The 13,586-nt window shown below is 39.9% G+C and overlaps 1 protein-coding gene across 2 annotated transcripts; it reads left to right on the forward strand.

Moving 5' to 3' along the window:
- Positions 1–1,089: 1,089 nt before the first annotated feature.
- Positions 1,090–9,434, forward strand: LOC147856141 (beta-galactosidase). Of its 2 annotated transcripts, none has more exons than XM_087329782.1 (14): positions 1,090–1,239; positions 1,490–1,634; positions 1,751–1,812; positions 2,254–2,307; positions 2,390–2,473; positions 2,560–2,648; positions 2,802–2,873; positions 7,758–7,903; positions 7,979–8,020; positions 8,122–8,198; positions 8,287–8,371; positions 8,445–8,526; positions 9,022–9,094; positions 9,196–9,434. In XM_087329782.1, exons 1-14 carry the CDS (start codon positions 1,151–1,153, stop codon positions 9,362–9,364), a joined length of 1,269 nt encoding a protein of 422 aa, XP_087185908.1. In that variant the 5' UTR covers positions 1,090–1,150; the 3' UTR covers positions 9,365–9,434. The 2 variants fall into 2 exon arrangements, with proteins under 2 accessions (XP_087185908.1, XP_087185909.1); XM_087329783.1 differs by having other exon boundaries at positions 1,135–1,239; positions 1,751–1,855.
- Positions 9,435–13,586: the final 4,152 nt, after the last annotated feature.

Genomic DNA, 13,586 nt, shown 5'->3' on the forward strand with positions numbered 1-13,586 from the left:
CCGAAACCTGCACAGAAGGAAGCTATGGAGTTTGCGAACCAGAGAGAGAGAGAGAGATTCAAGCCTTCGCACGCAAACCGACAGCACTTCGTCCTCGACTCTCCGCGATCCCTCTACCCTCCTCGTCTCCCTCCTTTTATAGGCAAGGAAGGAGCCGTTTCCCCTTTACTCCCTACCTACTGAATCTACCTAGGATCTCCTATGTACAACTTAAGGCGCACGTGCATGAAGAGTCGGTTTCTACGCTCCGGTGCACGGATTCCGCTTGTGGACGGTTTTCTTCACGACACCGCGTGCTTGGTATCCGGTATCAGGTAACTAGGTCGGATAGGCCACTACAAGCCTAGTAGCCTCTCGTCCTTAGGCTTCTTGGTTTGAGACTCCCCTGGTCCCGCCTGATCCGACTTGCAAGCCGCGGATATCCGTGACAACATGTGTTTTAAATTTAATGGTGGAAGTTATATATATTTCAAACTCTAAGGTTTTGATGTCATAAATTTTTTTAGTCTTGGAATTTTTTGAAGTTTTTAATGTCTGAATCTGAGTCAGACGCCCACCTAGGAGTTGGTCGCGATCTTGATTTGAGTCGGGTGCTTGCCCTGAGACGATCGAGCTCTTGCAATTCGAAGAGTAGGGCTCTTGGTGACAAATGCGAGCACTTAGTGACAGAGGCTATTAGCTTTTTTTTAATGGCGCGCTTTCTATGGATAAAGATCGGACGGTGCAGATTGCAAGCGCCCTCAGCTAAGCACCCTGCACCGTCCATGCCCGCGATTCCCTCTCATGCCTCTTTATGATTTGGTAGCATATAGACACGAGCATACATACATACATGATATACATACATACATATGTACATATATACAATACATACATTCTACACATACATACATACATATGTATTATGTATACATAGGATACATACAGAACAGAGATGATGATCTGATGATGCAGAGCATATGTACGTACGTATATATGTACATTGATCGAGACAGAAAGAGAGAGAACAGAGATGATGATGCAGACATAGAGATGGACAGAGTGGATATGTGTATATATACGTGAAACGAGAAAAAGCTTCCATATGCCAGGATAAGAGTGGAATTGGATTGGATTGGATTCGTGTAGTTGCGAGAGAGCATCATCATCCATGGGAGTTCTGTTCTCCATCCAGGCGCCTCCACCTGTTGTCCTTGTCCCCCCTGCCTTCGATGGGCCCGAGCTCCTGGCACGTTCTCGGTATACATACATATTCGCACTCATCTCATTCTTTCATGTACGTCAAACAATCATCATTGACTTGGTTTGGTGACAACCACTGCGATGAATGAATAGTAATGATGATAATAACGAAGAAGAAGAAGAAGAAGATCATGATGAGGAAGAGAAAGAGGATTAAGTAGAAGATTATGACCGTGAAAGACGCGGATTGTTCTCAATACTTGTTCTTTTTGTTTTTTTTTGTTTTTTTGGGGGATTTTTTGCACAGTATGGTAGAGTCTTCTTACGATGTGCTATTTGGAAAAGTCGCAAGAAAGGTGCTGTTTGAAGAATACTATGCCTCGGCTCATGAGTTTATGGCATCTCTCATGTTGAGGCCACCTGAAGATCCGAATGTTGACTTTGCTGTCAGGGTATAGAAAATATTTCTTTTCATTTTAGAGAATATGCGATGTCTCTCTACAATTTCTCTTTTTTGTTTCTAAAAATTCATATTTACGTCATAATGGTTTTTTGGTTCTCTTTTAAGGTTTCAACTGATACATTCACCGGTAAAGAACTCAAAGGTGATGCTGTATTTCGTTGGCAGAGGTGGTTGTCATGCTCTATTCTTTACATATGATTGTCTGATGCGGTATTTGATTTTGCTTGCATTTACATTAAAAAATGCATGTTTGTTTGTCATATCTCATTTACTGAACATTTTTTTATATGTTTCACACACATATAGATAGATGGTTATATACATGGCTGCATACAAATGTGTATGTGCTCATTCATGTGTATGTGGATGATTTTGTATACATATTTTTATATGCACATTGACATGTATTTGTTTAGCATACATACTTCTGTTAAACATGCGCACACGCACATGTTTACCATTGATATATTTTTATTGTTGTACATCAATGCATACATGTTTATCCTATCTATACCTGTGCGTTGCAATAATCCTACACAGGCAGCCACACATGGAACTGCAATGCGGTTTAATCATTTACTTGCTTTTGGTTTTCTTATGATGTGCAGAGATTTGGAAGATCCCAACACCTTTTTGGAATTGAAGATGGATACCTCAACAAAGTATAGTCATGTCCAAGATAGCTTTTGGTGAAATTCAAATATGTTTCACAAATAATGTCCAATTACATGATGCATTCTACAGAGATGTGAGAGTTCAAGCATGCACTTTCCATACTACAACTGGACTTGGGGCATTTATGACACATCCAATTCTCACAAAAAACAGGTGCTTAATAAGACTGTCAATTTTTGTTTGCTATACAGAATGTAGGTGGCATAATTAAATATTCTGGTGGATTAACTGTGGTACAGATTGGCATTCGAGAACCAGAACATCATTGGATTCCGATATGGATCACCCAACTTATCTGTTGGCACTACTATGGATTGGTTTAGTAAAGGTTATAATTCTATGATGATTCGTTAGGAGTGCTTTTGAGTTTTTACTCTGAATTCTTTTATGATTTATCAATTGCTTGAAGTTATAATCTTCACAATTGTGCATTTATCATGGCATGAAGTATTTACCATTGTGAGCTTTAAATCTCATACAGGTCCTTCACGAGTATGGATGGTTGGAAAGATGGGGAAAGTAACTGCTGGTTGTCAATACAAGCCACATCAATGTAAGGTGTTGTTTTTTCCAGATAACTTCTTGGTTTGTTGCAAATCTAGTTCTCAAACACCTTATAATCACCTCTTGGTATGGAAATTGAAAATGTACACAAATAGAGTATGCCTATATATATATAGATAGATAGATAGATAGATATATATATAGATAGACAGACAGATAGATAGATAGATATATATATAGACAGACAGACAGATAGATAGATAGATAGATAGATAGATAGATAGATAGATAGATAGATAGATAGATAGATATAGATATATATAGAGAGAGATGCATTCGTCACATTCTTGTAATCTTACTTATTTAATCAATTTGCTTTGAAAAAAAAGAGAAATTTCTAGATGTGTTATAATGGATCTTATCTCCCTTATTGCGTCCTCTCTACTTGTTGATGTCTACTTGAAGGTACACTACTTTGAATTGAAGACAGATTTTTATAAATATAGGATTGTAATTGGAAAACACTTGAATTTTATGTAGAAGAGCCGATGGAAGTCATTATTTATGTCCTAGTTCATGGATTCAATGAACTCAAATGGCGTCATGACAGTCTCTCCCGTCTAATGAGCTTTTGTTACTCTGATGAATTTTTGTTGCCTACCCATTGTGACAACTTGTTGGGTATGAGAGAAAAAGAAGATTGTATCAATATTACTGAGGAAGGGCTTATTTGGGGAGGGGGGGGGGGGGGAGGGCTATGTAGGAAATAGAATAAGCTGAAGCACAATTATGAGGATCGACTGCACACAAAAAACAAACAGATTTAGATCAAGGCAATGTGACAGAAAAGAAAAATATATTGTTGAATGCATATGGCATTTATAGAGAGATTAATTATGAGGAGAGCAACAGATCATGTGCTCCTAAATGAGCAGATATAGATACAATCAGAGGATAAGTAATGATTCTAGGATATTCTCTCGATGCTCTCAAATTGACTATGCTTGGCTAACCTTGGACACTTCTCCAAATCACAGGAAATTGCTAACCCAATGGTTAACCTGTCTACCTACTGTTAATGCACCTGGTATTCCGTATATGCACATGTGAGGTGGTTGGCACTAGTCCACATCCAACATTCCACATGGAGTTCTTTTTTCCAATTACGTCATCCAATTCAATTCGGAATTCACATCTTCTTTTATATAGCTATCTTCCGCATTGTTGGTTGCCCTAGACTCCTGCATCATCCGCTGCACACTTCATCTGCTGCAAACTCCTGCATCATTCGTCAATTTGAATTAATTTGACTGTCCTTTTCTTCAGTTTCCAGCTGATATTCTCTGATCCAAATAATCCACAGCATTTTCTTAATCTTTTCAGATCCCAGGGCCTTTTAAAGAGATTCCTTGATTATCCTTGGTTGGAAAATAATCCAACTTCATGTTCTCATCCGAAATGATGAAGTGGTATTGGGATTCTTAGTGGAACATGGGATTCTTAGTGATAATGATGGGATTCTTAGTGATAATGATGCAACTCTGGCTGTTACATCCTATTTGCATCAGCTTTCCCCTGACATTCTTATTTCTGCTGGGAGCCTTCTTATCAATATTGCTTCACGTCATGCCACCTTATACTAAGCTTACACTGAGGAAAGTGAGATGCTTGGTTGCTTCAAACTCAGCTAAAACAAAATCCTGAGGTTCTGTCTACTGCATCTGCAGTCCAGTTGGAGTTGCAATATCGCGCTAGCGTCATCCCTTGCCTAAGTTTGATGCCATACCTGATCATACCTTTCAAGGAAGTAAGTATATGCATCCTAGCTTGCCAATGACTTGCATTCGGAATTTGTTGTGAACTTTGTTAGCACTCCCACCGAACAGGCTATGTCTGGTCTTGTGTTGCATGAATATGGGTGACTCACTGAGTCTGATATTTGTCTGCTCTCTTCAATCTTCTGCCTCCATTCTTGAATAACTTCAAATTTACTTCTGTCCGCATCCTTGCTCTTTGCCTGTTTTCCATGCTGAAGACTTTCAAAATTAGGTGGGTCTGCGCTAGAAATATTCCTCTGTTTCTTTGATACACTTCTAGCCCTAGACAGAAATGTTGTAGACCTAGTCAACTATCCATTAAGGTTGATGTGGATTAACTTTAGAGGAGACTTCACTTTCTCAGCCTTCTATAGGAAAGATTCCCGTCTTTGCTTTCCTTGCATGCGAACTCCACTCTTCCCTGGGACTTCAGTCTGTTTGCAAGTTTTCCACTAGCTTGTTTGTTTGCATTTTTTGCAATGTTGAGAGCTCGAGTGCCTGAAGTGCCGATGCTATAGCTTTGTATTCAATACGCTTTTGCACTCTTTTGCAACTAGTGTGGTCAGCTTAAACAGGTTGCCTCTACACTCTGTGGATCCCACTATTGTTTTGTTTGCTCCTGTAGATCTCCACATCTGACTCACAGAAGGCCACCATTGCCTGCATTCACTAACCTAGCCATTGAACGTTGTCGCGGATTTCCGCGAGTATGTATCGAAACGGGGCGGGATCACCGGGGTCTCGAACTAAGGAGCTGATAAGAGAAGCGAGAGAGAGATTATCCAGATCGTTTCCGGATAACTTCACCGGAGCGCGGCACAGACATGTATCCGATCTGGACCATTCTCCGGATGCCAGATGATAAGCACACAGGCTCGGACGTGCACACTGTTCCGGAACTGCTGCCGGATAACAAACAATGAGCCCATGGGCTAGCACAGTCGGGTATGCACACACAGATGAGAGGGAGCGAAGACGAGAATGCAGGCAGAAATCGATTCCGAAAGAAACAAAATAGTCGAATAACTTATAATAGGAGAAGTACAACTGGGCTCGGCCGGCAACAGAGCTTCGAGCTCTACATACACACACACACAGAATCTAATGAGCCTCTGATCGGGAGCACTCGGGCTTCCAGCGCGAAACAGAGGCCTCACAGCACGACAAGAAGCAACCTAGGAACATGAAATGAGCAGACCGCCCTGAAATCTGGCAGCACTTCGTTCTCCCAAACGTGATCCGTTCTAACGGTTTTCCCCTCCCCTTTTATAGGTCCAAGGAGAGAGGATCAATGTTACATGAGCAGTTAAGGACAGCCGATTCTTTCAGTGATCCCCCCCCCCCCCCCCCCCCCTCGTGTTCTTCCTTACACACGCTTATTCCTCTCATTTTGTGGGACATTAAAGTACCCATCTAAATCACACTGCCTAGTACTTATTAGTGCCATGTTATTTACAATGTTTATGTACTGGAAGCTTAGTTCATGTGCATCCTTGCACACCCCCGTTCCCCTTATGGCCGGAAATCTCCACAACAACGTAATTAGCAAAGTCTTTTAAAAAGGCACATCCATTCAAGGGGCCTAGGAAGAGGTATAAATATGAGGCATAACTACCCTCGTAAGACGCATCATGAGGAAGGTTGCCGTCTTAAGACACCGGTGGTGCGAGCTAGGCTTTTGTCACTTCGATCGTGTTATCTCTTCCAAGGTATTAGTCATCCTAAAATCCGTCGGTATGGGACGTCAATGGTAGGTTGGCTATGGCTTGATCATAGCTCAGGGGTGTTCGGGTGGAAGGGGTGCTTCTATGAAATCTATTTACCTTTATTTTACTTTAATCGGTTTATTGTTTAGTAATAGACTCTTAACATCCTCCTCAGCCATATTCATGGAAGCCTTGTTGACTGACCTTGAGCTAGAGATTTTGAACTCTTGTCTCTTGATGCTACAATCTTTTGCCATAGGTCTCCCCTACTACAGGTGTGGCACTTTTCCAATAAAGCCTTCTTGCTCGAGTTTCTGCGTATCATACCGCATTGTGGCAGTGAACGTGGAACCCTCTTTTTCTCTGAAGTCCTATCCACATCTCTTCCTCCAGCAGTAATGTGGAGCGCTCTTTAGAGTGTGGGGAGTTCTTTCTTGAAGATGGTCATCATTGTTTGGCTGGCAATGCATGGATGGATACTCTTCCATGCAAGCTTGACTTATGTCTTCACCACCACGACAACTGATGTTCCATGATGTAGATCCTGGTCTCACTTGTTCTTTGTTTCATAATGGTCCTGAAGAACTATCCAAGCATTCAGCATCTCGTACTTTCATCTCGTAATGTGGATTTGTTGTTCCCAATGGTGCGAAATCAGCACCTAGTATGATGTCTAGTAGCTCGTATGTATCCAATGTAGCAGTCATTTTGAACTTGCACAACATGTAGCTCAACCTGTCAAGTTGCCTCCAAATATTGTTGGCGATTGTGGCTTCATGCTGCTAAGAACTATGCTGCTAATTCTACTTCCTGCCATCTGCTAGACTGACTGAGCTACTCTCTAATCGAGAATAATCACCTGAGCTCACTAGTACAAAACAGTCACTTCTAGATTTAATCAAATATTGGGTGTAGGACCTCAAAGCTCTGATATAATGTAGGAAATAGAATAAGCTCAAACACGATTAAGAGGATCAAGTATACACTAACAATGAACAGATTTAGATCAAGACAGAGTTAATGAAAACAAAATTTTATTATTGAATGCGCAAGGCATGATTATAAGGAGATTTGTTAAAATGGAGAGCAATAGCTCATATGCTTCTAAGTGAGTAGATTCAAATACAACTTACAGAGCAAGGAAGTATTAAAAGTTATTCTCTCAATCCTCTCAACTAGACAATGCTCAGCTAACCTTCAACTATTCTCGATAGGAGGTTGTTAGTCCATCTAGATATTTTTCAATGCAACTGTATTCTGTTGTTTGCATGGGTGAGGTGGTTGGTGGTTGTCACATCCAACGGTCTATCCCTTCCCTCCCCTCCCCTCCTCCAAAAAAAAACTAACTAATAAATAAATAAGGAACAAAAATTAATTGTTTCAATGTAGCTCACTTCAATGTGTTTGCAGCTGCAAGGAATTCCTGGAAGGAATATCCACTAGATGCATTCAGTAATGCTGGAAACTGGAGTTTTGCAGTGGATTATGGAACAGGAAAAAGAAGTATGCTAACACCTAATTTCAATTTCTGTCTGGAACTTCAGGAAAATACAAAGGTATACTTCTATTCTCATTTGGTGTTGCTATTGTTTGCATTGCCAAGTGGGTCAATGCTGGTCTTTGGTTTACAGGTGATAGCATCATATTATCATCACTTAATAGTACAAAGACAGGTTTGTTTCTAGTATGATACGAGAGACTATTATTATATTGTATATAATGTCCTTTGCGTAATTGTAGTTTCAAGGACTAATTATGATGTACCACTCTATAGGTTAGGAACCCATTTGCAGGATCTGAAGTTGTGGCTATTACTAACTATATAGATGTGGGTTTTGAATTTCACCAAAGGTATGTCCAAATTCGTTCCAAGTGTGCTCATGTCCGTAATCTTTAGGATTTGAATAATTCTTTCTCCATGATTCATTCCTGAGGACAGCATTGAAAATTACTCAAGAAAATCAAACTTTTCGACTATGCAAATCGGGGCATCTTGGCAAGCCAACAAGAACATTTTCTTAAAGGTTTTACTCTCTAGTATCACATGATGTAACATTTTAAGTCTGGAAGTGTCTAGCTCTAACTTTTTATTTGTAGGCAAAGCTAGGGGTGCTGAACTCTGGAGCAGCTCTGATGCTGAAGTCATGGTGGCATCCCAGTTTTACCTTCTCTTGTTCATGTAAACACTTACACGCTCCCTTTTTGTCATAATAGGAATTTATGCTAGTGGTAAGCCTAGTTTTTACTATCCCATGCCATTCTAGAGGCCATTTAGAATGTAGGGGTTAAACCATGACATCTGGTTCTGCTGAACAACCTTATGAGCTACAACTGTGGGGGCTCTCTCTATTTTTGAGGAAAACAATGGTTCTATTATTGTAAAAATATCGTACACATCATCCACAGGTCATGCATAATGTGCTTGGCTCAATACAGAGTAGATATCTTTTTAATATCCATGGGAGATTGATGGCGATCTATGGGATGGTGTTGATATGGGTGGGGTACATAATGAAGAAGTGATTAGCTTGTTAAAAGTGGCAACATAAGTGGTATTTAGTGACAATACAACATTCAAGCAAAGCTGACTTTTAAGAAACTCTAGAAACGGATGTTTATGTTTTTTCTCTCTTGATTAACATGTTTATCTTTTCCTCCCCTTGCAATGAGACAGGTGTAAGAGATCATGACCTAGGGCAGACAAATATTGGGTTTGGAGTTCGGGTAGAGAATTTGGGTGATGCCAGGTGTGATGTCTTATCTATGTTTCAAGTTCTTTGTGATGAGTGCTGGTAAATTTTCAAGAGAACTGAGTTTTTCTGACCATATGTTCATATATCTATGGTAGGTATGAAAGGGCAGATCCTAACTATGTCATGATCACTCCAACCCAGAAACATCTTGCCGAAGGACTTTTAAAGGATCCGAAGGCCTATCCAATGCTTAACACAGACATTACGTCTGAAAATGAAGCGGCAATTCCCCTAGAATTCCGAACGAGAAGCAAAATCCTGTGAAACTAGGAGAGGATTCATTGGTTACATTCAACTTTTTTGATAAGTTACAGCAAAAATATAGATTCATTTATGTTCCTATAAGATCTAGGGGTTGGCTTTATGCACTCGAGTTAAACATACCTTGGCATTTGATCAATCTTGTTTTGTTTTCATCTTTTGCGTACAAGTCAAAATTAGTAATCTTAGCACTTGTGTTTAAAGCATCCTTGACATTGTTGTAAATGAATATTTTCAATATTATGGTCAATGGGTTTTATGCTATAAATTTGGTGTATGTATCTAGGAGGTATTCCTATGACCACTTGTGTTTAACTGGTCGAAGTTGTTTCACCTTACAGAGGTCATATTTGGGGTAATTGCATTGCCTACCAGCTTGTACATGAGACAATTAGAGGTTGTTAGGTTTCCTCAACCTTAATATGTTGGGATTCAATAATAAATTCTCCTAATATTATCCTTACAAATGACTCGAAGAGGATTTTTGGTTGGCCGTTTTGGATGCCTCCATAAATGCCTTTCATGTAAAAAAAACTTGAATGGGTTGGATTCTTGACCTTCATATGTGTCTTTGAACATTATGCTTACATTAAACTTATCTTGAGGCTTAATGGATACTTGATGAGCAACTTGATGGCTTGTAGTTGTCCAATTCTTATCTTTAGTTTGCATCACCTTTTCATTTATGCACCTTGCTCTTGACAACATATTTGCAACTAGGTTTTATTTGCCATTTATATGCCATAATTTTGGGTTCACGGTTTTGATGTACATAATCCACCGAAGCATTGCAATACCATGTATCTTGCAACTTGCTATCATTCTGATGAGTGGTTTCAACCACTACATTTGCTCCAATCAAGTAATCTCTATATGTTTTTAATGCAGTAAGGAAACCCCACAATTCTCATTTAACTTGTGCATAATTTCTTTGTTTTTCATTCAATATATTTGCTCCAAACCAGATAGCATATCGATGTTGCTCTTCATCTTATTGGTTTATAACCCAACCGATCCCAATCGGGCTAGTATCAACTATCACTATAATTGGTCTTTCACCTTTGTAGTCTGGTTGATGGAGATCTAGAGCTTTCAATAATGCTTCTTTCAACTGTTGAACAACTTATGTATGTTCATCAATCCAAACAAACTTCTTCCCTTTTCTTAAAAGTTGGTACAGAGGATCTGAGACATGTGCAAAGTGTAGTAACCAAATATGATAAAACACCCATGCACCTAAAAATCTTCCCACCTTTGTTACCGATTCACAAACCTCCTTCACATTTTGTATTGCGTTAATTTTGATCAGTGAAGGCTTTCAAGAGAACAACACAGAATATTGCTCGGCCACAACCGAGTAATGAATCACTTCAATGAGAATGAAACACAAAAATGGGAAGTAGAGAGTACACAGAATGTTTACGTGGAAAACCCTAATGGAGAAAAACCACGGGAGCCCACAAACTCCAAACTATCACTATATGAGAAGGGTACAATCAGAGACTCGGAGGCAACGACCTTGAGCTTTGTATCTTCACCAACTAGTGGTTACAACAGAGTATCACTTTGTATCTCCTCTCTCGCTATACAACGATTATACACACACAACAATATGACCACGTACACTCCCTCAACAAAGTGATTGCCCTAAGTCATATTTATACTTATATGAACTTAGGGCTATTTACAAATATAGCCTCAATAGGCTTACTCAAAACATATTTACAAGTATGTCTTCTCTTTCGGTTCTCACCGGATCCATCCGATCTGGTTTCCGGATCTCTTTCGGTTCTCACCGGGTCCTCTCCATTCATAACCAGATCCCATCCAAAGGGACCGATTTCCCAACAATCTCCCCCTTCACTCTAGAATGGGATGTCTCACCAGCCCCATCCGTTTTCGACACGCTGTCGTGAAGAATGTGCTTCACGATATAAAAATGAGCTTAAATGTTATATTTAATAATATTTGAGAGACTTGAACCCACATCCTTATATACGATGTACAATGTACATACCACTAGGCTAGGCTATTTATTTGTAAAAGTGTGTAATAAATGTGCTTCATGATATAAGAATGAAGCTATATATTGTATTAAGTAAAATTGAGGGACTTGAACCCTCAACCTTGTATACCAAGCACCAAGCATACACCACTAAGCTAGGTTAGTTATTTTAGAATGCATTTTCATCATTATACTTATCCCATATCTATTTTCATACATAGCCATCATTCATCACATGCAATGCATGTGCGCCAAATGGCGATCATGCATTACATGTAACTCATGCATGCCATGCTCCCATACATTACCATATGCATGGCAACACTTATATAAAGGGGGGGAAGGGAAAACAAGGGAGGGAATCAAGAGAGAGTGAGAAAATAATACAATTAACTAAAGAAGACTAGCTCGTTGGGTGGAGAACCTCTCGTTTCGAAGTTGAGGTCGTGGGTTCAAATCAAGGGTCGGTAGAGAATGTGTTCAATTTGCGATCAAGGATTGTAAAGTTGGTAAAATATTGTCTTTCTAATATACATCATGTTTATATCAAATACTCTTGCTTCTTGATTCATACTTTGTCTCAATCTTCCTTATTAAATCATATTTTGTCTCTATCTTGCTTCTTGAATCATATATTGTCTCTATCTTCTATCTATTCTCATCTCTCTCACACACACACATTACTCGTAACTCTTCTTCTTGCTACTCTTAACCTTTCTAACATCACCATACAAGCCTTATTAAAATTTAAGTTCCTTCAACTCCCCTTAACCTTCGTCCCTGCGACTTCGCCGCACGAACCACAACTACCCCGACACATTTGGTGAACCCGACGTGAAGGCGGCGACGAGGAGAAATGGAGGAGCAAATGAGGCTTATGTGTACGATGATGGAACGAGTGATGCGGGAACAAGGGATTTAGGATACAATAACTTATTTGGAAGCAATTGAAGAAGACAACGAAATCCAAGTTCCTGTCCATTCAATCAAGATGTATGAGGTCATTGAAGAAGTTGCTCGAAAGGATCATGAAGCACATGTACTAACAAAATACAAGACAGTGGAGAAGAAGGTTCGTCCTATTGCTGCTCCACTTCCAGGGGATAGTGAAAAGGCAATCAAAGAAGCAGCCACAGAGCCAATGATCAGAGACCCACAAAAGGTAGGACATGTGTTTACTCCGGAAACAATACAAGGGATGAAAATAGGAGGGGGTGACTTCCTATTACCCGCTGAAGAAAAGCAGTTCAGGGAGATGTTAAAAAGGCATGGAAAGGCATTCGCATTCCAACCGGAGGAAATAGGGTGTGTGGATCCAGAAATTGCGGAGCCCATGGTTATATTCACTATCCCTCATATTCCATGGAACTTTAAGCCAATACCCATGCCTAGGGCTAGAATCCCTCAACTATTAGAACTTTTGAAAGAAAAGATAAGGATGGGTATCTTGGAACCATCGAATGCTCCTTACTCGAGTCGATGGTTCACTGTGTTAAAGAAAGATGGGCGACTCCGATTTATCCAAGATATGCAACCCGTGAATAAGGTAACAGTCCGAATCTCGGGAGTAGGGCCAATTGTGGATGAGTTTGCTGAGATGTTTGTAGGAAGAGTTATATATTCAATGGGAGACCTTTATTCCGGGTATGATCAATTTCAACTTGCTATCAAAAGTCGAGATATAACTTCTATCAAGACACCTATAGGGTTAGTACGGATGTGCACCTTGCCGCAAGGAGCGACCAACTCAGTGGCGCATATGATGAATGGAATGAACAAGGTACTTCGTGATTTTATTCCTCATATTACAATGCCTTTTCTAGATGATGTTCCAATTAAGGGATGCAAGGAGGAAGAGAAGATCGAGGAATTGGACGAAAGTGGTTGCCGTCAATTTGTTGCTGATCATATCAAGGATTGTGAGAAGGTGTTATCAAGGATGGAAGAGGTGCATTTGACTTTATCAGGTGTGAAGTCAATATTTGGGGCAAAAGAGATATTAATAGTTGGTCATTTGTGTGGCCCATACGGAAGAAAGCCATCCCCAACCAAGGTCAATGCAATTCAAAATATGCAAGAGGAATGTACATCCGTCTCAGAAGTATGAAGGTTTCTGGGGGTATGTGTTTTTTACTGTAAATGGATTCCGCATTATGCCCATTTATCTGAACCTTTATATAGACTCCTAAGAAAAGGAGAGATATTTGAATGGAGTGAAGA

Source organism: Azolla caroliniana, unplaced genomic scaffold, assembly GCF_043228905.1.
Source record: "Azolla caroliniana isolate FFs.n. ecotype wild unplaced genomic scaffold, voAzoCaro1.0.p SCAF_13, whole genome shotgun sequence".
NCBI lineage: Eukaryota > Viridiplantae > Streptophyta > Polypodiopsida > Salviniales > Salviniaceae > Azolla > Azolla caroliniana.

What these genes read in the sequence shown, in the direction of transcription:
- LOC147856141 (XM_087329782.1), top strand. Translation starts at nt 1,151, where the DNA reads ATGGGAGTTCTGTTCTCCATCCAGGCGCCTCCACCTGTTGTCCTTGTC. An exon ending in GAGCTCCTGGCACGTTCTCG is followed by an intron (nt 1,240 to 1,489) that starts GTATACATACAT and finishes TTTTTTGCACAG; the next exon opens with TATGGTAGAGTCTTCTTACG. An exon ending in ACTTAATAGTACAAAGACAG is followed by an intron (nt 8,021 to 8,121) that starts GTTTGTTTCTAG and finishes ACCACTCTATAG; the next exon opens with GTTAGGAACCCATTTGCAGG.